Below are 24385 nucleotides of genomic sequence, written 5' to 3'. Positions count from 1 at the left end.
CTCAACGTGGTCATGATAGCTCAAAAAGGATATTTAGAAGAAAGCCAAAACCCAGCTCCCCATTTGTTGTGTGACAGTTGAGGTTTTTTAAATGGCTTTCTAAGCTCAATTTATAGCCGTTTCTCTTAGCCCAGATGTGTATGAGGGAAGGGTTGAAAGCTGCCAAGAGGATTTATAAGGGAAAAGCTCAGACTTAGGAAAACACAAAATGCCCAGCTGTTACCTTATAGATAAGGAGTTGAGAAATCAAAAGATTTGGTTCATGACTGGTTTTGCAAACCTAAAAAAAGCAATCAGATCTTTTTAAAATGTGAGTTTTATAGATATATTGAAATAATGTCTGAAGTGAATTTAGATGAAAACTGTTATGACTATGAAGACCAATGTCTTTACACACAAACCCCAAAAGATATAAATGGATCTGTTACTGATTTTACATAGGGTAATCTCTATATAATAAGCCCTTTCTTTAAAATACCCTACCCTAATGATTCTTGAATATACCTGTTAATAATTATAGTAATCTCTAACACATATTAGGTTTATTGATACTTTACAACAACCCTGTGAGAACAATACTACATGATCTTTGTTTTCCATATGAGTAAACTAAACCTAGAACATTCCAGAAGGTCACCCAAGGTCATTCAGCTACCAAGACAGTGTTAGAAAACGAAGACAGTCTGAATCCAGACACAAGTAACCATCAGTCCTTCCATTGCAGCTGAGAGAGCCGAGCTATTCTATTTTATGCATGTAAATCCAACCTACCTGGACCACTCTGCCTGGAGATACCAGCTGGTAACAAGCAGTCATTTGCAAAAGCTGTTTTCAGTAAAACACACATTTTTATCTTGACACTGCAGGCCTTCATTAAACCATGCACAGAAACTTGTTTTGAAATAACCAAATGAAATCCTGCCCCTTTTCTCCCTAATTGCTTCTAATAATAAAGTTAGTTCTGACTGGCCCAACAGCCTCTGCAACATCAGATGGTAATGAGCAGTTCTTGGCGGAAGGCATTGTGCTTAAATACCTACAGTTTATCATTCTGTTGCAGGCTACCTTTTTTTCCCCACCTCAGACAGAGGAACTTATTTGGAAGTTACTAAAGGAACCTCTGTTTCCTCCCTTCATTAATTACTCTTTGCTCTTGCAAGTTAGCTTTCTCTTTGTTAAATGGCCTAAAGGAGGCCAATTAAAATGCTGTCTTGTGATTTTTATTCTGCAGTGATTCAGCCTGTACCCAGACTTATGATGACCTGCATAAGACAATATTGAGGAGTCTCAACCATTATCAATCTGACCCGTACAAACAAGCCATGACCTCCAAGGCCCCCAAGCCCTGTGTTTCCTGGTCTGGAACACTTGAGAATAAATGACCAAGTGCAACAGAGAGATCTAAGAGAGCACTGGTGCCCCAGGCTATGTCTCCTGTTCTTCCATCTCTCTCCTTTGCATCCCCCATGCATCTCACCCTTTCCCTCTGCTGAGCTCCTCCCCTTAAACCTCCAGCACTGGCCAAGTGTTCCTGGATTCTCAAATAAGACCTTGGATTGAGTTACACTATAGAAACAATGTTATAAATAATAGTTGGTTGTTACTGAAATATATAGTTCCATAATTTAGGAACCTTGTGGGTTATGTGGGCTGACCTAGAGTCTCCACAAATTCTCAATTCCCAGCAGCCAACTTCAAGGCAGACATTTGAACCAGCTTTGGCTTTAGTTAGGAATCGCCTGTAATCTCCTTCGTAAGTGGAGGTGGTCCAGGTAGTTTAAATGAATCTCCTCTCCAAGCAAGGGTTGAAACCTTAAAGTTCATTATATTGATTAAGGCTCAGGTTCTTGAAATAATATTCATCTCCTTTGTATATGGGGGGAAATTGTGTGTGTATATATATAAATAAGCACTATGTGTATTAGAAGTATCTTGGAGTGCCTGTTGATTGGAGATTTGGGGTGGGAAGAGAGAAGAAAAGGAAAGTAGAAAGAGGATAACATGGTTTTACACAGGACTCTAAGGACATCACCATCAGAGAGAAGGGCAGCTACATGACATTGTTCAAAGTAGGGGTGTCTTGCAGTCAAATGTCTGGGCTTAGTTTCTGACTCTAGTGCTTATTCGCTATGTAGTAATGAGCAAGTTATGGGATACTTCAAAGTAGCATTTCTCCTTTTTTACTTAAATGAAAGGATTATTGTGATATTGACTGAGATAAGGCATGTGACAAGGTGGCTCAATGATCTCAAATTTTATTGTTTTTTTGAGAGAGAGAAGTTGGAGGCTTTACCATTTCCATTTATTTTTCCATAAAGCTGGCCTCCAAATAATTGATTTTGGTTGTTTCCAAATAAGGTGAATTTGTTTCTCTGTAGTTGGCAGTGAACCCTGACCAAGTTCATAGAGTCACTGTACTTGGAGAATCCTGCCTACTGTCCTCAGAGTAGCACACCCATGCATGGTGGTCTAGACTCTAGAGGAGAGTGTAGCTGAGAACACCCGAGGGTTTTGCACTTTCATTTCCCCAAGACAGAATTTCCAGAACAGAGACCCAGATGCAGAAACTTATTCATCATTCTGCAAATAGACCTTAGCTATCTGGCCGCTACTTTCACTGCAGGCATATCTTGAAGGAACACAATACAAATATAGTGAGTGATATGGACATGAGTTACATGTGGTAATAATTATCAGTGAAGTTAATGTATTCTTGATATACCATGTATTTTTTTATTCAGTTTTTTATTCTCCTTCCTCATTCTTATTTATTTAATGATGTTAGGGAGTTCTTTATTTAAAGCCTATCTCCTGTGTGTTTTAGCTTTCTGATTTGCCTAGGCCTGACTCCCTCTACCCTTGTCACTCTGACCTGCTGGCAATAAAGCAGCAACACTTGTAACCTTTGCTGGGTTAGAACAGCTCAGTCACACAAAAGGCTGCTGGGTTCATTAGCAGGTGTTAGAAATTGAACTGGCTTTTTGTTAGAGAACAGACCTAGATGTGAATGGCTAAAGAAGGGCTTATACATATGAGGTTTGACTTAGGACTTCAGTTGGCCATTTGAAAACTTAAATTTATTGATTTTCAAATACAATTACTCTCCCCTCCCCCCAAATTTAGCCTTGAAAGGATCTCAAACCTAACTGAGAAGACTACCTGTATGGTATATGCATTCATTTTTCAACCGCAAAGAGGAAATGTGTATGCTGAGTGTTTTCTGAGTTTCATTTGGATATGTAGAGAGACAAAACAAAATATAAGGCTAAAACTTGGAGATTTTGAAGGTAAAATAGGATTGCTGCCTGCAACACACAGATCAATTTAAAAACTTATAAAATGTACTCTGACATGAGATACTGTTAGTTGGTTTTATCCCACAGTTTCCATCTTTTTTGCCAAATCTTCTCAAGTTTTGCGTAGTTCATTGATTCTGTAGAAAATCATTCTCGTGCCCTAGAATGTGGTCTCTAATTGTTTCCATGTTTCATAACATGCCAATGAGCACATGAATTGGTTTGGGCAACCACATGTAGGGAAGAAAAAGTTTGGAAAAAATAAAACACTGGTAGGATAGTAAAATATATACAGCTGGGCTTTCCACTCCAAGGGTGTTATTTGTGGGTGACTGGGACACTGTTGGCAGCCTCACTCGAAGAACTGGAGTCTCCAAGGTAGGATTTGCCAAGGTGATTCCTGGCCCAGGAAGCTCTATTATTTTGGTGATTGTCCACCGTTTTTTAATTTATTTTTTAAAGCTGCTTTGAATTATTTATTATCTCCTTTGTTTCTCATCTTAAGGTACACAAGACAAAGGGAATGGGACACCCCATGCTTAGCGAATTCTTGAGCAGCTTTCTTTAGTGTTAAAAGCTGAAATGGCTTAACAGAGGCTCAGGGCTATTTGGCTTTCACCAGTTCTCAACTCACTGGCCTGCCTTCAGTCACTACCCACAGTCAATTCTGTCATCCTGTGAGCTTTAGAGTGGGAGTTGATTCACTTAAAGACCTGTGATTGTGGTGGTTCTTAAGTGCTTTAACTGTTGAGGATGAGAGGTGCAATTTTGACAATCAACAAATGGACATGATTCATGACTTGAATTGTCACCCATTGTGAGCCACATTGGTGTGTAGTAAAAGCATAGAAACAGAAGTGAGGAATTCTATTCTTGGTTTCCATGTTACCTAGATTCTATTTACTGTTTCCGAATAGAGATTCATGAAATCCAGTCAACAACAACCATTGCTAGAGCGGATCAAATGTTTGGTGCATCACAACTTGTGTTTATCTTAGGCTGGAGAATGAGGAGAGTCCTGCTCCACTACATTGGTTTTGTGTGTGTGCTAATGAAGGGAGGCTACGTACTCTCAAGAAGGCCAAAGGGGCCAGGCTAGTGTTAACTATACTGTGTTAATAGTTTAGGGAGTTAGAGTACAGAGACTTGGCATCTAGCTAGTGAAACACTTCTGACCTAGTGACCACTTGTTCCTCCTTTATCCTCCCCAGTCTTTGAATGTCACCTTAGTACATTTTCCCCAACTGAGACTGAAGGTGGGATAGAGACACACATTTGGTTCTATGGCCAAGAAGTAATTGTAGGTAAAAAGCAAGGGAGGCGAAGAAGGACATTCTGGTCAAACGTTGTCTTGTTTTCCTATAAAACAAATCTTGAGATTCTTTTCGGATCGTTGAGGTCACTTTGGGTTCAATGTTGGCAGACTCCCATTGCACATTATAAATGGCAATGGTATTGTTTTCATCGTCGTTATCGGTTTTGGAAGGCCCAGCCTTGGCCAGTGGCATACTAATTCTTGGCCCCTCCAGTTTGTCAAGGTTCGGTAAGTTTAATGGAGAGCAAATGCTTTCCAAATGCCAGGTCTGTGTCCTCTTCCAAATAGAACAGGAAGCGCCAAAGGCCTTGAACATTCAATTTCTCGAAATGCAGCCTGAAGATCTGCCTAGTTAGGGCAACAGAAACTGCTTCCTCCTTAAGCAGCTAGAGGAACAGCGGTACAGACATTGCCTTTGGAGTCTGTGTGATGTATGGGGTTGCTTTTGAAAAGTGTTGGATACTGAATGTAAATAGAACACAGGCAACAAAAAGAATGATGCTCATGTTGGCAACCTGAAGGATGTTTGGGTCCTTATCTAGCAGGTTCCATATTCTTGGTTGTCTCCTGACAACAGACATCGTGTCAGATAAAAGGGAAAGAATCCCAACCATTTCTTACTGTTTGTTAGCTTCCTGGATTTTCTACCTCCTTTCCCCACCCCACCTCCTCTGTTTAGAATGGAAGCCTATAGGTTCTGGCTCAGAACATTCTTATTAAAGTGAGTTGGAGGCACCACAGCCTAAGGAAAGACCTGGACTGGGAGGAGGAGATAAAACTTGGCTCTGGTGACTTTCTGCAAAGCCCTTCTCATTCTCCAAAATCATGTTCACAGCAGTCGTCTTTAAGGTTTTGAGAAATGTGGATTAGTCGCTATTCTCAGGCAAGGCTAATGTGAAGCTGGTATGTATCAGTTTAGTTGTACTGACTGTTAAAATACTGAAGTTCTATATGCCAGCTGGTATGAAGAAATGTGTCTTCATTAAAACTTTAAGTCCCCTAATGGTATTGCTCTGTGGCTGTGAGGCAGGCCCATTGCTGGAAAACAGGAGCCACAGGGCAGACCGAGGCTGAAGACCGAAGCAGTCGGGCTGTGTGGAGCACCCAGCCACTGCCAGGAGTGCCTGGGGGGCCCAGGCGTGAACTCGAAGGACCCAAGCATGTGGCAGGAGCTAATATCCAAAGGCTACCCGGCCGCTGCAAAGGGGCACTTCACGCAGTGTTTCCTCTGCTGACAATAGAGTGCCAGAAACTTGAGTTATAATGACTCTCGATGTAATGGGAAAAGACGTTGGAAAAGTTTAGTGCATCTCCTGTGTAACTTTTGGCAGACTTATCATCTTAGTCTGTTTGGGAAGCTCTAACAGAATACCATAGACTGGGTGATTTATAAACAACAGAAATTTCTTTCTCACAGTACCACAGGCTGAGAAATTTAAGATCAAGGCGCCAGCCGCTTCCGTGTTTGCTGAGGGTCAGCTTTCTGGGTCCAACACAGCTGTCTTCTCACCGTGACCTCATGTGATAAAAGGTGCAAGAGAGCTCTCTGGGGTCTCTCTTTTGAGGCACTTAACCCTATGTCATGAAGGATTCACTCTTTGACCTAACTTCTCAAAGGTCCCATCTCCTAATGCCATCACATGAAGATTAGGTTTCAACATATGAATTTTTTTTTTTTTTTTTACAGGGACAGAGAGAGAGTCAGAGGACTAGATAGGGACAGACAGACAGGAACGGAGAGAGATGAGAAGCATCAATCATCACTTTTTTGTTACAACACCTTAGTTGTTCATTGATTGCTTTCTCATATGTGCCTTAAACATGGGCCTTCAGCAGACCGAGTAACCCTTTGCTTGAGCCAGCGACCTTGGGTTCAAGCTGGTGAGCTTTTGCTCAAACTAGATGAGCCTGCACTCAAGCTGGCGACCTCGGGGTCTCAAACCTGGGTCCTCCACATCCCAGTCTGACGCTCTATCCAATGTGCTACCGCCTGGTCAGGCTCAACATATGAATTTTAGGGGGACACAAACATTTGGTGTGTACACATAAAGCAAAAAGGATTATCATTGTTTTAATTTATTAATGGTTTCAAAAAAGTTAGAATGAGCCAATAAGCAGTTTTATGATATATAATGTGGTTTATTTAGAGAATCATATTTTTCAGCTTTATAAAAGTTTTATTTATGTAACACTGTTACTTTGCTGCTGGTAGCTAAATTCTTTACTGTCATTTCAGGCACCCCATTGCCCTAAACCTACCACTCAGTTTGGGTCAGCCAAAAGCAAACTAAAAGGGGAAATACATAAAACAGAAAGTTGTGCCATTTGGGAATAGATATAGTCAATATTAGTTGAGTGCAGAAAATGATGCTATTGTTAGAAGAGAATAGAATCATTTAGATCCCTGGTCGGCAAACTGGCTTGCAAGCCACATGCGGCTCTTTGGCCCCTTGAGTGGGGCTCTTCCACAAAATGCCACGTGTGGGCGCTACCTCGACAAGGAATGTACCTACCTATATAGTTTAAGTTTAAAAAACTTGGCTCTCGCTCTTCTGGGGACGGTGTCTTTAAGGCAGTCTCAATGGTCCTACAATACAGCCTCTAACAAAACCAGACTGTCCCGAACCCCTGGTAATCGAGTTGTTTACCTTTATACCAAGAAGGTTGGGAAAGCACCAAAATCTGCATGTGGGGTGTGCCCAGGCCGGCTTCATGGAGTTCATGCTGTAAGACCTAAAGTTCTAATGAGGTTGTCTAAAACGAAAAAACATGTAAGCAGGGCCTATGGCGGATCCATGTGTGCTAAAGGTGTGCGTGACAGGATCAAGCGTGCTTTCCTTACTGAGGAGCAGAAAATCGTTGTGCAAGTACTGAAAGCTCAAGCACAGAGTCAGAAGGCTAAATAAAAAGATAAAGATGAGGCTCTTTTGAGTAATAAAAACATTAAAGGCTTAATAAAATAATATAAAAAACTTGGCTCTGAAAAGAAATTTCAATCGTTGTAATGTTGTTATTTGGCTCTGTTGACTAATGAGTTTGCCGACCACTGAAGGTGATCTCTGTCATTATTGTGAAAACTTAACTATTAAAGTTGGTTTTAAAAACTTCCAAAAGAGATATTATAACCTATAGAAATAAACAGTTCAGCATATAATTATTTTGTGCACTAAAATGTACCTAACGTTAATTTAAAAGTTACTTTTGTTGCATTCACCATTATTAACTAGGTGTTGTTAAGCAGTTCCTTACTCCCAATAACAACTTTGATTTGTGTTATCTAATGTTAGCATACTTCTGTCACAGAATATTTTGCCCAAACTTATTAGATACTGATTTCCAGTCACTTTCAGCAATAGTATGATTTCCCATATATCATTAACTCTCTTTTCTGTGTCCTTTGGCAAAATAACCTGGCCCTAGGCAGGCTGTTCAAAGTACTGTGCGGCAAATGCACTTGGTGTGTCGGTGATGCTGAGACCCTTTGGAGGTCTTGGTTTATTACATCAGGAATTTGGATTCGTTGCCATACTGCCGCACTCAATGAGTCTTTATTACATTGAAATGAGGAGGTTTTATTTTCACAGAATTTTAGACCATTTAAAAATAAGCAAGCTTAGACCACAGTATAGTTCCTTATAACGTCGGCTTCCAGGTCCTATGCCGTGCCAGGCACTTCCAAGATAAGCCACATGAGAGCAGAAATGGAAGCAGCTGGAACGCATTTTCCTGAAGCCTAGTCAGCAGATCTACCAGATCAAATCCTACAAGACATTTCCAAGCCAAGCTTTTCTTTCCAATACATTTAAATATGTTTTATCACTACATCACCTTGCTTTTGATGGTTCACCATGAAAGAGGTAAAATGAATTAACTTCATAACATAGATTTAGCCATGGTCAACCTGTCCTTTCCATAATTATGAAGAAATAGAAGCTTACCATATGAGTGTGATCACTTTCTTCTAATAAAGAGAATTCTCCCTGAAATTCAGCCAGAAATCTGAGCTGTCTAATTAGGCCTCAAGAAGAATTATTAGGTAATGCTTCCAAACCACAGTCTGGCTAACAAGCCCTGCTCCTCTCCTGTCCCACCTGAGACTCTATGCATTCTCTTCTCTTAGCAGACGGGGCCCAGGTAGGTTAAGAATGCTGTTTGGAACCTCAAAACTACCTATCTAAGGAACCAGGAGTTATAAACACAAGTCCGTAGTCAATAAGGGCTGATGGATTAGGGTCAGAGTTTATATCTCATTTCACTTTGGTGTCCCCCACACCTGCTAACACCTTGCCTTCCACCCATAATTATAATTCCCTAAATACATATCTGCTGGGATTAATACCATGTGCCTTTTTTCACATTTAGAATGTTTTAGGTAGTCTACACAGTAACAACCACAAAAAAATTGAGAACATAATCTAAGTGATAATTAATCACAGCTCTTACCTGTTGAATGTATACTTGTGCCAGACATTGGGTTCAATTTCATGATTTTTGGAGCCTTGCAATAGCACTGGCATGCCAGAGATATTGTTCTCGTTTTATAGATGAGGCTACTGGGTTTGGGTCTTAGAAATAGAGAAGCAGCTTACTGGTGGTCTTCCAGTGATGCTGCCAGACTTAAGGCCACTTGTAGTCACATCAGAATCAAACAGGAAAAAGCAGAACTCAGTATTTGTACGTGGGAGCTCCAACCTTCTAGCTCTTATTTCCTCAAAGTAGAGCCTCCTGCAGTTCTCAACTCACACTCAGCTCCGTGCAGGAAGTCTAACAAGTACTTAGGAAGCCTCCCTTAGGAGTGCCTTCTGAGATTTTTCTCCCAGGAAAAAAAGATTAGGAGAGGGACTGCTGTCAAAGAAAATATTTCAAGAGAGAAAAACAGAGTTGAGTTCATTTGCATTAGCTAATTAGGAAAAAGAAGACTGTTCTGCGTCTTTTCTCACAGCACTTCCGACTTGCTCTCTAATGTTGAAATCAGATATTATTTGATTAGTGAATGGCTAAAATTGAAAGACTTAAAAGGAAATTTGTCAGTAAATCTAAGCCCTTAAATTTGCCCCTCTCAGAAACCCGACGAAACCTGTGCAGATGACTTAGAGAATGAGGTTGAGGAAAGAGGTGCCGAGGTATGTCCTACTGAAGGAAGAAGGCATTGCTGGAGCTCTTTAGATAAGCTCAGGAAGGTTCCTGATCCCTCTGCTGAGACCATGTGTATTCAGTGCACACACGCTAGAATGTTTATTTTTTCATAAACTCCCTTTGTGAAATATTTCCTGAGAGAAAACAGCAATATTTAAGTATATTTGTTTTAAAAAATTGCTCCCAATTTTTTCAGTAGAGTTTTATTTTAGAACATTTTTTTTGTAAAAAAATAAGACTAAAGTACACTATTTAAATTGAGTACAAAAGCTTTCTATTTCTTTTAGCTAAAAATGTTTATTTTTTATAATAAAGTGTTAAGGCTTTTTCTTTACCTGAAGATGTCAGGGTCTAATACAATAATAGTTGTAATTTTGAACTTAATACTAGAAGTTTGAGAATAATTAGCATAATTTTACTTTTTCCTGCATCTTAAGTATAGAGTGGATTTGTAGGTAAGAAGTCACTAAATGACAGAGTCATTTTTCCAGAGATCACTTAAAGCAGGGGTCGGGAACCTTTTTGGCTGAGAGAGCCATGAACGCCACATACTTTAAAATGTAATTCCGTGAGAGCCATACTACAGCCCGTGTACATTACGCATTATCCAATAAAAATTTGGTATTGTCCCGGAGGACAGCTGTGATTGGCTTCAGCCACCCGCAACCATGAACATGAGCAGTAGGAAATGAATGGATTGTAATACATGAGAATGTTTTATATTTTTAACGTTATTTTTTAAATTAAAGATCTGTCTGCGAGCCAGATGCAGCCATCAAAAGAGCCACATCTGGCTCGCGAGCCATAGGTTCCCAACCCCTGACTTAAATGTTGAAATCAGATATTATTTGATTAGTGAATGGCTAAAATTGAAAGACTTAAAAGGAAATTTGTCAGTAAATCTAAGCCCTTAAATTTGCCCCTCTCAGAAACCCGACGAATAATTTGGAGCTGAGTGTGAGTTGAGAACTGCAGGAGGCTCTACTTTGAGGAAATTAGAAGGTTGGAGCTCCCACGTACAAATACTCATATTTCATTCCTTCGTTTCTTTTGTCTTCCCTCACCAAAAGATCTGAGGATAACTAATTCCTAGCTTTGAAGTATGATTGCATTGAATTTGGTTCAGTGCATTGAACTGACCTAATAGATCATTTTGTTTCATTTACTTGCTCTTTTTGTGCCCACCATAGCGATTTTTGTCCCCTAGGATTTGATCTGTTGGTTTTGATTTGAAAGGTTTGCCATCCAGCTAAAACTATTAAATGATGAGTTTGAGTTTCTCTTGATTCTTTTTTTTTTTAATTTATTTTTTAAGTTGATTTTTTTTTATTCTATTTATTCATTTTTAGAGAGGAGAGAGCAAGGGAGAGAGAGAGACAGAGAGGGAGAGAGAAGAGAGGGAGACAGAGAGAGAGAAGAGGGGAGGAGCTGGAAGCATCAACTCCCATATGTGCCTTGACCAGGCAAGCCCAGGATTTTGAACCGGCGACCTCAGCATTTCCAGGTCGACGTTTTCTCTCTTGATTCTTTAACTCATCGCATTGTTGGAATCCTCTCAAATGTTGAGATAAGAGGCCTTCAAAGTCACGTTTGTCCTTTGCAGGGAGACATCAACTTGACATCTATTTCATGGTAGAAAGTAGAGCTTTTCGCTTAATTTTTGTGATTTTTTTCCCCTCTGAATTGTGACTACTTAAGAAGTGTTGGGCTCCATTCAGGTAGAGGCCTCCTTGGCTAAGTCTGTCTGGATATGGCTTGTGTTTTAGTGGATGGTCAGAAAAAGGGGAAATGCTAAACTCTGCTCATACTGCAGCAGTGTTGTTAAAGGGTTGTCTTTAACTAGTGTTGTTTTTGAGTTTGAACATGTGATAGAAATATAATATTTGGAAGACTATTTTGTGCATCTAGGAAAACATGGACTTCTTTATATATAAATCCTATGAGAAGCCCTGGCCGGTTGGCTCAGCGGTAGAGCGTCGGCCTAGCGTGCGGAGGACCCGGGTTCGATTCCCGGCCAGGGCACACAGGAGAAGCGCCCATTTGCTTCTCCACCCCTCCGCCGCGCTTTCCTCTCTGTCTCTCTCTTCCCCTCCCGCAGCCAAGGCTCCATTGGAGCAAAGATGGCCCGGGCGCTGGGGATGGCTCTGTGGCCTCTGCCTCAGGCGCTAGAGTGGCTCTGGTCGCAACATGGCGACACCCAGGATGGGCAGAGCATCGCCCCCTGGTGGGCAGAGCGTCGCCCCTGGTGGGCATGCCGGGTGGATCCCGGTCGGGCGCATGCAGGAGTCTGTCTGACTGTCTCTCCCTGTTTCCAGCTTCAGAAAAGTGAAAAAAAAAAAAAAATCCTATGAGAGACTAATTTTCCATTTCTGTCAACTATTTTTGTTTGTTTTTCATGAAATAGGTGCTTTTGTTTGTTCTCACATTTGAAATAAAGGCACAGGAGTCAAACCTTGTGAGTTCAATTTCTGCATTGTTGTGTAACTGTACATTTAAGTGTTTATTCTCTTTTTTTCTTGTCTAGGAAATTGTGTAGAGGATAGAACTTTCCCCTGTTAGAAGGTCCAGTTTCTAGATGGAAGAGACTTAAGTCCTTTGAGGAGCAGATGCTATATCTATGAAACAGAAAATTACAATATTATTCACAGAATGCCACTAATATTTATACTCAATAGAAAAGCAAATAATAATCTAATAATACTATTCACTGGACCAAAAAATTCTGTCTATGATAATAATGCCACATTGCTCTGTTTAAATCCAATGATTATAACTTTTACATCTGTGTTTTCCAAGTAGAAGGTGTGCTTCCTAATATTAAATTGTACTATCTTTCTTTTCCCAGAAAAAGAAATACATTTTAGTTTATTTAAGAATTACTCCCATTTACTTTTAATCTGTGATAGAAAGGGTAAATATATTCTGATCTATGGCCTTACTAGGAAATACAGTGTTATGTGTGTCATTTTTCATTATGCTTTTTAATGCCCAAAAGACACATTCAGTAAATTTGAGGCTTATTGCAGACCTTGAATTATTCTTTGCTGTATGTTAAAATAATTGGGTTGAATACTTTTTATGTATTTTTTTCAACTCCACATAGAAATTGTAGATTACTCATGTCAAATACACGGCTTTTAAATTATTTAAACTTAGCACTGCTAGTGTATGGCCTTCTTCTGCAACCTTTTTAAAAGAACAGACAGCTTTTTTTTTCCCTAGACATTACCTATTTAATTTGTTTTGAATACAAGTACCATTTATCTTGTGTATTAAAATGCTATGTTGTTTATTATACTCTTTGATGGCTTTACAAATTATGTCTAAATTTACTTAAACAAGCATATTTGGCAATTTTGATAGCTCAAAATGAAATAATCTGGGCCTTTTAAACCTTGGTGGATGAATGCTATCTCACTGTTTAGGTTAAATACCTATGTGTATTCTTCCTGATGTAATTCTTCCTGATGTGTTGTTCTTTTTTTTCAAGTGCTCTGAAGTTTCAAATACTTCTCTCTACTTATTTTACTCGGCAACAAACTACAATTTATTTTTCTCTGAGAAAATTGAATCTGTTACCGCTTAGTATTCCTACCAGTTTGAAAAATGTGGTTTACATTGGCATCAGAGCAGTAATTTACATATATTGGAATAACTAGAATGTGTGCCAGAAAAAGATCAACATGAAATAAAATGCAGAAAAGCTGTTTTCCTTCGACAGCAATTCAAAATAAAGCTAATGGGGAACTTGATGAGCGCCTGCCCTGAATGTGTTACTTGTTTCTTCTAGGTGAAGTGTGACCAGTATTGGCCCAGTCGAGGCACAGAAACACATGGGCTGATCCAAGTGACGTTGCTCGATACTGTGGAACTGGCCACGTATTGTGTTCGAACCTTTGCACTTTACAAGGTTTACTTTTTATTTCTTTGCCTCCTTTCCCATTTTGCATTATTGAAGAAAGCTTCTATTGAGAAAACAAATATCTTAAGGCTTTACTTAAATCTTGATTCTACCGGCAGCAGTGAAGAATGAAATAATTCTTCCATTATTGCTCAGCCATTTTTCTCTTTGTTGATTTATTAGTACATATGGAACCCTTGCTCTGAACGAAAGTTTTGGCACATGGAGAATAGATGGAGAACTAGTTTCCCCTGTAAAAATATAACAGGATCACTGCTGACAGTTACATCTGAAAAATGTAATGCTTCTCACCTAGGAATTTTATCTTCCTGAGCAAATACTTGTCATTTACAAATAGCTTGGGGTGTATATCTCCAAAGAGTGTGTCTTCCCAAAGGATAATGGGTAGGGGGAGCAATTAAGACAACACATTGTCATGTTGCCTCGTCCATGTTATTATTCCTCATTTCCACCTGAGGTCAGGAATACAGTTTCAGCCAGTGTTCCTCCTTCACAGAACGGTTCAAGTGAGAAGAGAGAAGTGAGACAGTTCCAGTTCACCGCCTGGCCTGATCATGGTGTTCCAGAACACCCGACACCGTTTCTAGCTTTCTTACGGAGAGTCAAAACCTGTAACCCTCCCGATGCAGGTCCAATGGTTGTACACTGCAGGTAAGAACCGCGGAGAGGATTTGTTTTTCTCCTAGTCAGAAGGTTTGTGGGAAAACGGGAAGCTAATATGAATCCTCATTGAATATTCTCTTTCCAATTTCTTGATCCTCTAAGATAGTCAATACCTTCATGAATAATACAGGTAGTCTTTTTGGTTAAATGAAGCTATACTAACAGTAATAGGAAGGATTTGATATAGATGCATATACTTCACCCTGCTATTTTATCTTTGGAGAAAGAATAAACACAAAATGTGCATATGGTCGTAAATATATGAACATGAAACAGAAAAGAATTGAGAATCATATATATATGCAATTGCTTGACAAGTTCTTGTGGGCTGGGCTGATATAATCTTTTTACTATTTTTAGAGAAAAATGCTGAACTAAATAATGTTGTAAATATACAAACTTTCAGAAAGAATGTCTAACTGCTTAAGGATGTCTTCTGCATATTAGTTTTATCAAGTCACGTAAGACAATCCTGACTAACATTCTCTGTATCACCACTCAGACTCTACAGTATGTGTTTGTACATTTTCAAGGTTAAACTGATTCTTCCAGTTTCCTGAGTTCCTCTCAAGTACTATTACTAACAGATTACTAAAGATACATAGTCACATTCCATCTATTACTGTATAGTAGAACTTTATAATAGCTCTTTGTAAACTAAGTAATTCAGATATGAGAGAATATGGCTTCTGCACAGAAAAAAAGTACAAGTATACTGGGGAGGTATATTAGAAGGGAAAAAAGCATTTGTCATAAACCCACTTCGATGACTTACTAGCATAACTGACTCTCTGTTTTTAGGAAAAGATGGGGACAATGGGTAGATGAAAATAAAAGCAATAAACTTCACCTGACTAACCCATGCTGCAGTGGTAATTGTTAAACAATGGGCTGCACGTTTTAAACAAGATAATGTTGTAGTTCTCTTTTCTGGCAGTTATTTTTTCCAACAAAAACAAATAACATCACCTTATATTTATAGTGTATTTTACAAACTCAAAAACACTCCATGTTTTATTTTGTGTCGTGTTTTTTAATAAACATATGTTGGCTCAAGAGTAGAGAACACAAGAGAGACTCCAGGGTTTGGTTCAAGAACTGGTATCTACAAAGGTGGAGGAGGTACCATCAGTCTCGCCTTACAGTTCGTCTAGCTGTTGCTCCTCTGTAACCAGGACAGGGGCCTTTGAGGACCTGCGGCTGTGCTGCAGTTTTTTGCATGGTTCTAAAACACCACAAATTATTTTTATTACTTTGGGCAAATGCTTTTGCATAATGAGAGCAAATTTCTGTTTCTCCCACCTGCTGGTTTCAGCAGGCACTAGTTTGACCAGTCAGTGTGTGCTGTTATATATCATATTTTTGCAGGCATTTACCTGGCTCCATGGTGTCCCTGGCACAAGCTTCACTTCATTATGAAGATCACACATGAAATGTCTTCAGGTGGGGCTTGGGCATAGGATAGGGAAACAGGAAGATTGAATTTACTGAAGAAAGATTGCCCTTCTGTCTTAGATTGGTGTGTCTGTTTATGTATGTCCATGATATATACTTATATACACATATGTATCATAAATATTTATATATGACATACAAATACACACACATATAAACACATATATATTTATAGATATAAAATAACAGCAACAAAAATTAGGAAAATCTGACTTAGAAGTCATTCCTAAAAAAAGGTGTTATGATATTTTTATTGCATTTTGAAATACAACATGTATTTCTCTTTCAAAGTGTCCTCATTTATGCAAATTAAAATGAGGTCCGGGAAAACTAAGGTGATCATAGATAGGTCAGTATGTAAGTTGATAGATACAGAGAGAGAGAGAGAGAGAGATAATTTTAAAAATACCGTTTACTCTCGGTTGATCATAAACAAGGTATAAGGCTTTATGCTAGACACTTAGAGAAAGCCAAAAAACAGTTTTTAAGCACGTGGGAAAGATATGATAGATAACTGTAATGCCTTATTTTGATAAAATACATACACCCCCATGCACACACACCCCTCTGTTATGCTCGGCCACCTGCACTCAGCTCTGAGAGATATAGATGGCTCAGGAGAAATAAGGAAACAAAGATAAATGCGCAGTGCTAATAGCCGTTGACATTTGGAAGTGCTGTGCCCGAGGCTCTGGCAAAGTTAGTATTGAAACAAACAGCAGAAGAGGAGGTATATTTGGTCAAGAAAATTTGTTAGCAACTAAAAAACAGTGAGGGAAAGCTGTGGCATAAACTGAGCTCTGGGAGATGATCCATGTTCATCCACAGGTAACCTCCCATGTCTGGGGGGAATCTTGGCCTCTTTATTTAGGAGAGGCCATGGCCACCCTGCCAACATCCAAACCATTATGAGTCTTTGATTTGGACACTAGTATGTTAAAACTCAGGGGCATAATTTTTTTCACAAGGTGTCAAATTCAAGTCATTCCAGGTAGCAGCTGCTCATGTGGCATCCCAGAAGTGCTGGTTTAGAAATCGTCTCTGAGCTGGAAGGAGCTATGCAGAAAGTGACACTAGCTGAGTCACAAAGAAATACTGATTGTAGTTAGCATGATCATGCGCAAATAATCACACAAAATAGTCTGGAATATAAAAACTGTATTTTCACCTTGTGATGGCTCTTATTGATGGACTTGAATTCTTTTCTCTCTACTGAAAAACTCATGACAAACTCCATGTAAACCCAAACCTTTGCCCAAGAAGTCCTGTGAGAATGGAGGAGGTTTTAGAAGAAGGCTGGTGATAGACCAAACAAGGACAGGGAGCAGAAAAAAGAGAAAATTCACATTCCTTCATAGTTTTGGCTGGTAATAGATATACCAGGGCTAAAGAGTCATTATAAATAGAAGAAATTCAGTTAATATAAGAAAGCATTATAAGAATAGACTAATGCAACAAACATAGGAACAACCCTGGCAGGTCACGAAGAAGGACAGATTCTACTCTGTTCCTAAGAGAAAGAAAGTCTGGTTCACCAGGTGCAGAAGGAAAGACCAAATCTAGCTATCATTCAGTTCATGCCAAACATAATAATCTTCACATTAAGGGTGTACAGTTATGACACCTAGACTGCTTTGCTGAAACTGGCTTGTTCACTTACTGGCTCTGTGCCTTTTGGAGAATTATTTCATATCTGTTAGAGTCTGCATCTTCACAGAATGGGTAACAATATTCATAGCAATAAGAATTTCCTGCAAATTAAGTGAAATGATATAGAATGATACACATAAAGCACATACGGTAGCGCAGTTTGTAGAAGTATTGCAATAATGTTAAATTCTTAGACTTTTAGTATATTAGTTAATGAGTGGGTTTTAACAGCTATATGGATACTTACAGCTCTAAGAAAAAAAAATTCAACATGAACTTAGATCATATTTGCCAAGCCATCTGTCCCATGAATAACCAGAAGTTTACAAATATCCAAATACTTAATTGGATGGGTTTTTTAATTTAAATATTTTTCTATCATAGGCATTCCATCAGATTTTCATAGAGGTAGAACATTAAATGCTATGAGTTAGAATACTTAAATAATAAATTTATTCCCATAAAGACCTAAGAAAACATTGAACTGTTAAAATAATGCTGTTAAAAATACAGAGAAATTAATGTTGTGGTTCTTGATGCCTTCAAGATCAAGTTTGAACTTAGCATTGTGTTCATGGCCCTTCCTAGTCTAGGCAGACCCCACCCTGCATGCCTAATTGTTCACTCTTTCGGCCACCTGCTGAACATTAGTTATAAGTACTTTCATCTCTGGTTCTCAGCAAATGATATTCACCCTGTTAAGAATCTTACCTATTCCCCTTTTCTATCTGATGACGTTCAATCCTATTTCATAAGACAACTCAAATAGTATAAATATTTCCCATGTGTATTGCAAAGGTTGCAAAGTGGCCTCAGGTGGCTTTGTTGATATATGTGGCCATTTTTTGTTTAAAAGAAATTGAACTTGAATGCCTTTAAGCTGGAATGCACTATCCAGTTTTCCAAACTCTCACCACTCCCTATTGTTTTACACATCGCGCAACTCATCTGTTCATAGGAATTGCTTCAGATTCTAGACATTTGAGGTGAAACTCTGAAGAGAGAAACCCTTGAAGCTCATTCCCCATTCCTCTTCTCACAGGAAAAAGTAAACACTGTGTTCTCTGAGCTCTTATAAAATATTGTGCTCACACTTAGTATATTTAGCTGTCTGTGTGCAGATCGCATATGCCTTAAAATGTTGTGGACTATGGATTATGCACATTAGCGCCACTGCTCTTGCCTCATAGGAGGTGCTCCATAGCTGCTTGCTGCAGTTGATTGAATTCTATCTGGAACTTTGGGAATTTTTACAGAAACAGTAAGATTATCTCAAGGCCAGACTATATTTTGCTTCTGTTCCTTAACATGAGACTATATTTGTATGTCTTTATATTGGGGTCTTTTGATTATTTTAAATTGTTCTCAGAGGGCCTGACCAGGTGGTGACGCAGTGGGTAGAGCGTAGGACTGGGATGCGGAGGACCCAGGTTTGAGACCCTGAGGTCACCAACTTGAGCGTGGGCTCATCTAGCTTGAGCAAAAGGCTCACCAGCTTGGACCCAGGTTCGCTGGCTCGAACAAGGGTTACTCAGTCTGCTGAAGGCCCACGGTCAAGGCACATATGAAAAAGCAATCAATGAACACTTTTTTGCAACAAAAAGTGATGATTGATGCTTCTCATCTCTCTCCGTTCCTATCTGTCTGTCCCTATCTACCCCTCTCTCTGACTTTCTCTCTGTAAAAAAAAAAAAAAAAAAAAAAAAAGGAACCAAATTGTTCTCAGAGGCAGATTTAACAGCGGGCACACTGGGTGCAGGCCCTGGGCCCAGACTTCTGAAGGGCCCCGCAAAACTCCAACTTTACACTTTTTTCTAACGATGCCAAGTTTGGTTTCATATGTGCAATTTTAACTTTAATAGTACATAATATTTTTTATTTATTTAAAAATATAGTTTACATGTATTTTTATTTTCCCTGTCTCTCTCTCTCTCTCTTTTTTTAAGGGGACCAGTATTTTCTTCTGTGCCCAGAAACTCAGTCGACCTTAATCTACCTCTGATTGTCCTTATCTTTTTTGTATCTATTTCTGAGTTCCTTTTTCTACTTCTCGTAGAAATGTCCTTTCCCACATGTCCTCAATTCCATGATTAAGTATAGCTATAGTGCCCTGTTTTGTAGCCATAATAATAGTCAAGGGTCTTGAAGCCTTAATCAACATCAGATATACTCTCTTCTCAACTGGGGAGGCCCTCCTTTAAGTGTTTTACAGGTGTTACTGGTTTTTTGCCACCAGCTATCTTCAGACAAAGGAACCTTATCTCCCATTTTACACACACAGAGAGAAACAGAGGTCAAGAAAGGTCAGCTTAATTGCCTGAGCTGATGCCACTCGTGGTGACAAAGTCATTCTGTGCCCCAGGTTGGCTGGCCTTTGTAGAGGGCATTTCACTGTTAAGACTGCCCTGATGGATGACCTGATCAGAAGGAGCCACCCTTCCTCTCTGACCCCTCATCACATTGCCACACTCCAGCCTCTGTTCACTCTTTCTGTATCAGAGGTAATTGCTAGCATGTGTCTCTTTGACCCCTTAATCATTTTAACATAATCACAATAGCTACCAATTACTGAACCATTACTGTTTTTTAAGTAGCACTAAACACTTTCTGTTACACTCATTTTATCCACAAAACAATATATTTTGTGAGGAGCAATTAAGCATAGGGAGGTTATAGGAGATTTGCTCAAGGTCAAATGGCTCATAAATTTAGACCTGTTCCGAAGGCCATAACTTGTTCACTCACCATTATGTCCAATTCTGATTCTTGTTGCAGAGGCCACCCAGTTTCTTATTACACATTTGTTCACTGAATGGTTATCCGCTGGATATGTGCGGTTCATTACCTATTCACACATATATAAGTAATTCACGGCTACACATCTGCAATATTTTTTCTTCTTTTTTATAAAATTTGATTTTGAAAGAGGAAAGGGAAGAACTTTCAAGTTATTTACTAAGCTTAGATTTTATAGAGGTCATATATTATATTTTCTCATATTATTTCATCCTTCCTTAGAAAATAAAATTTTGTTTCCTCTATTCCTTTTGAGCGTTATGCTTTCAGTTGTTTCATGGAAGAACTTGTTTATATGCTACTAGAACCAAAGGGGTATGACAATTGATTTTTCTCCAAGTATGTGGTTCTTGTTAATAATGAATAGTGGGGATGAAGCTATCATTTCACTGAGTCAATTACAACCCTTGACCCACATACAGATTCTGAGTCATGTTAGTCTTTTCTAGGAGCAAGGGAATACATTTTCTTCATAGGAGAAAGGTATTCATTTACAAATGAATATGGAAAAGGGATAAAGCAAGATCTCCCTGAATCTGTCTTCTAAATGAAACAATTTCAAAGAGAGTAAACTAGACTTCCTAAAGATAATTTAAATATTTCACATTATGAAATCAAATCAGTCTTCAAAACTAGAAGGAACAGGAACTTTGGATCAGCTCTAGATCAATAATGCCCTGTAAACATCAGTGGGCCACTGAGCAAGGTCCAATAAAAATCAAGTAACAATTTGAGGTTGGAAAGATTCCTAAGATTCAATCTTCATAATACTTTTTGACTTTATATGGAAAAGAACAACCAAGAAACTACTTAGATCATATTTGTAACATAACCATTTATTCCTAATATCATCCCAGTATTGACAAAAACAGCCTTCTGAAGGTCAAAAGATTTTGGAAAGCATTGCACTTGAACATAAAAATAAAAGACCTTGTGATCCAAAGGAGCTAAAAGTGGTATGGAAAATTGTATAATGCATTTTTAATCATTCATTCTAAATCCCATCCTTTATTCTTGTTCCATTCAAATATCTCTTCAGATCAAAGACCACAAGTATTGCCAAAGCATGTGATAGTTTTGAGATGCTGACAAGTACGAACCATTCACCCACATTTTTCTTAAACCTGGGATTCATTTTCATGTATAAATTAAGTAATATAAGAAGCTACATTTCTGTAGTTGAAATATTAGATTGCTAAAAATATGAACATCTCTGCATAAGAAAATGGGTGTAATATATAAATTATGTCCTTATTTACGGAAACATTTTATAGTGAGGAGAAATAACTATACCATATGGAAAATGTTATGCCAGGTTCTGTTCTTATATATCAATAATTCTGCATAAAGAAATCTTAATTTATGAACAACATAGTGATTTAAAACAGGATGCCAGTTTGCAGTATTTAGATGGCAAAATCTCATAAGAGAAAAATATCTTAATTCCACTGAAATAGTTCAAAAGTAATTGAACCAAAAGAAATATCAAAAGGAATTGCACAATAGCCCCACTAGGTGTTAAATAAAAAATTCAAAATGAAGAAAGTGTTTGGAATTCTGGGAAGAGTACTTTGGTGCCTGATGAAATGGAATATTTGTTTGAAAAAAAAAGCATTATAAATCTTAAGACAATAGAGGAGAATGAGGCCAGTATTACAAGAAACTATCTCATTTGAAAGCCATACATCAGGGCTATATCATGAAAATCCCTTCAGCTCTGGCCAGTTGGCTAAATGGTAGAGCATTGGCTCAGCGTGTGGATGTCCCAGGTTCAATCCCCAGTGAGGGCACACAGACGAAGCCACCATCTGCTTCTCACCCCCCCCCCCCTCTCTCTCTCTCTCTTTCTTTCTTTCTTTCTTCTCCTTCCACAGCCATGGCTTGATTAGTTTGAGGGAGTTGGCCTCAGGCACTGATGATGACTCTGTGGCCTCCACCTCAGGTGCTAAAAAATGGTTTCGGTTACAGTGGAGCTACAACTCCAGATGGGCAGAGCATTATCCTCTAGTGGGCTTGCTGGGAGGGAGGGAAGGAGGGAAGAGAGGAAAGGAGAGGAGAGGAGAGGAGGGGAGGGGTCAGGAAGGGAGGGGAGGGGAGGGGAGGGGAAAGAAGGGGAGGGGAGGGGAGAGGGGAAGAGGAGATGGAAGGAAGGAGGGAGGGAGGGAGGGACAGGGACGGAAGGAAGGAAGGAAGGAAGGAAGGAAGGAAGGAAGGAAGGAAGGAAGGAAGGAAGGAAGGAAGGAAGGAAGGAGAGAAGGAAGAAGGGAAGGAAGGAGGGAAGAAAGGGGAGAAGGAGAGAAGGAGAGAAAGAGAGAAAGAAGGAAGGGAAGGAGGGAGGGAGGGAGGAAAAATATCTCCTCAAGGGCAACTGAGAAATTGTCACTTTGTTATTCCATGCCCAGGAATAGCAACTGAATCACTTTTGTGTAGGAATGAAACTATTTACAGAGTATCTTCCCATCACTTATTTGATTTAGCCTTTACAACAACGATTGGTGTGCATTATTACCATCTTCATTCTATAGTTAAGGAAACTGAGACACTGAGAAGTGGCTTGCTGAAGACCACTCACCCAACTAGTAAGTAGAGAGTCTGCATAAGAACCCATGTTTTATGATCCAGGGTCTTCTACTCTTTGTCCATACCATACCAACATTTTCTATTTTGCTTAATTTATGTTACACAAATCAGAGAAGAACTGCCCAAGCCCACAACAGAGATGGCTCTTAGCAAACCTAAAAAGCCCATTTGGGGTCAGCATTGCATGGTAGTGAAGACTGTGTATGTGAAATCAGCTTACTGGAGTTCAAATCCCAGCTGCACTATTTACCACATCTTTGACCTTGGACAAATTATTTAGCCTCTATTCACCTTCAACTCCCTGATCAGTAAAGTGAGGATAATAGCAGTATAACCTTCATAGAATTGTTTATAAAGATTAAATAAGATGATATGTAAAAAGTAATAATTAGCCAGGTAACTACTACATAGAAGTCAATAAATGTTTGTAGTTATTGGTTGTTTTTATTTTTATAGCTTATGATTATTTATTATATTTTTCATTGTGTTGTACCCCACTTAAAGTAGGTGGTATTTAAATTGGCTTTATTACTATCAATAAACAAAGAATACTGTCAAAGTTTCTGAAATGTGAGCTTGACTTCTATGTAATTTGTGATTTAAAGAGTCAAAAATGTATGTATAGTATATATATTAACCAAGAAAGTGAATGGAAATTAGAATAAATAACACATTTTTATGTATTAACTTTCAGAGAGAGAGAGAGAGAGAACAGCATCCACATGCCATTCCACTTATGCATTCGTTATTCTTGTATGTGCCCTGACGGGGATGGAACCCATAATCTTGGCATACTGGGATGACTCTCTAACTAACTGAGCTACGGGGCCAGGGTGTGCAATAATTAACACTTTAATAATGCATATGTACTATAATAATTATTTTATTGCACTAAAAATATTCTTTACTTATTAGAATGAATCCTTACTATAAGTCAAGATGGCTCAACCTGAGCAGTATTAACATTTGGGCGTGTAATTTTTGTTGTGGGGAGCTGTCCTGTGCATTTTAGGATGTTTAGCAGCATCCCTGGCTTCTGTCCACTAGATGCCAGTAGCATCCCCTGCCCAACAGTATGACAAACAAAAATATCTTTAGACATTGTCAAATGCCTTCAAAGAGGAAAAATCACCCCATTTGGGAACCACTGCTATATGGCAACAAAACTGAATTCTTTTCTTTTTTTCTTTTTTTCTTTTTTTTTTTTCTTTTTGTATTTTTTCTTTAGTGAGAAGTGGGGAAGTGGGGAGGGTCCCGCATGCGCCTGACCGGGATCCACCTAGCATGCCCACCAGGGGGCGATGCTCTGCTTATCTTGGGCAGTGCTCTGTTGCAAAAGGAGCCATTCTAAGCACCGGAGGCAGGGCCATGGAGCCATCCTCAGCGCCCGGGCCAGCTTGCTCCAATGGAACCTTGGCTGCAGGAGGGGAAGAGAGAGATAGAGAGAAAGGAGAGGGGGAAGGGTGGAGAAGCAGATGGGCACTTCTCCTGTATGCCCTGGCCAGGAATTGAACAGGGGACTTCCACACGCCGGGCTGACACTCTATGGTTGAGCCAACTGGCCAGGGCAAA

General features: G+C 39.2%; 2 protein-coding genes across 17 annotated transcripts in view; both read left to right on the top strand.

Moving 5' to 3' along the window:
* PTPRD (protein tyrosine phosphatase receptor type D) overlaps nucleotides 1-24385 on the top strand; it is a 2510439-nt gene that overhangs the window by 2436816 nt on the left and 49238 nt on the right. For all 16 annotated transcript variants that reach the window (XM_066257235.1, XM_066257234.1, XM_066257236.1 and 13 more), the window contains 2 exons: nucleotides 13538-13657; nucleotides 14166-14320. In XM_066257235.1, the coding sequence (XP_066113332.1) occupies nucleotides 13538-13657; nucleotides 14166-14320 (275 nt within the window). The remainder of the gene's footprint in view (nucleotides 1-13537; nucleotides 13658-14165; nucleotides 14321-24385) is intronic.
* Nucleotides 7044-7517, top strand: LOC136323691 (large ribosomal subunit protein eL34-like). The gene has a single exon (XM_066255549.1). It carries the CDS (start codon nucleotides 7044-7046, stop codon nucleotides 7515-7517), a length of 474 nt encoding a protein of 157 aa, XP_066111646.1.

The sequence above is a fragment of the Saccopteryx bilineata genome, chromosome 2 (genome assembly GCF_036850765.1).
Source record: "Saccopteryx bilineata isolate mSacBil1 chromosome 2, mSacBil1_pri_phased_curated, whole genome shotgun sequence".
NCBI lineage: Eukaryota > Metazoa > Chordata > Mammalia > Chiroptera > Emballonuridae > Saccopteryx > Saccopteryx bilineata.
This window is presented reverse-complemented; position numbering and strand designations above follow the sequence as displayed.

What these genes read in the sequence shown, in the direction of transcription:
- LOC136323691 (XM_066255549.1), top strand. Translation starts at nt 7,044, where the DNA reads ATGCGGCTCTTTGGCCCCTTGAGTGGGGCTCTTCCACAAAATGCCACG.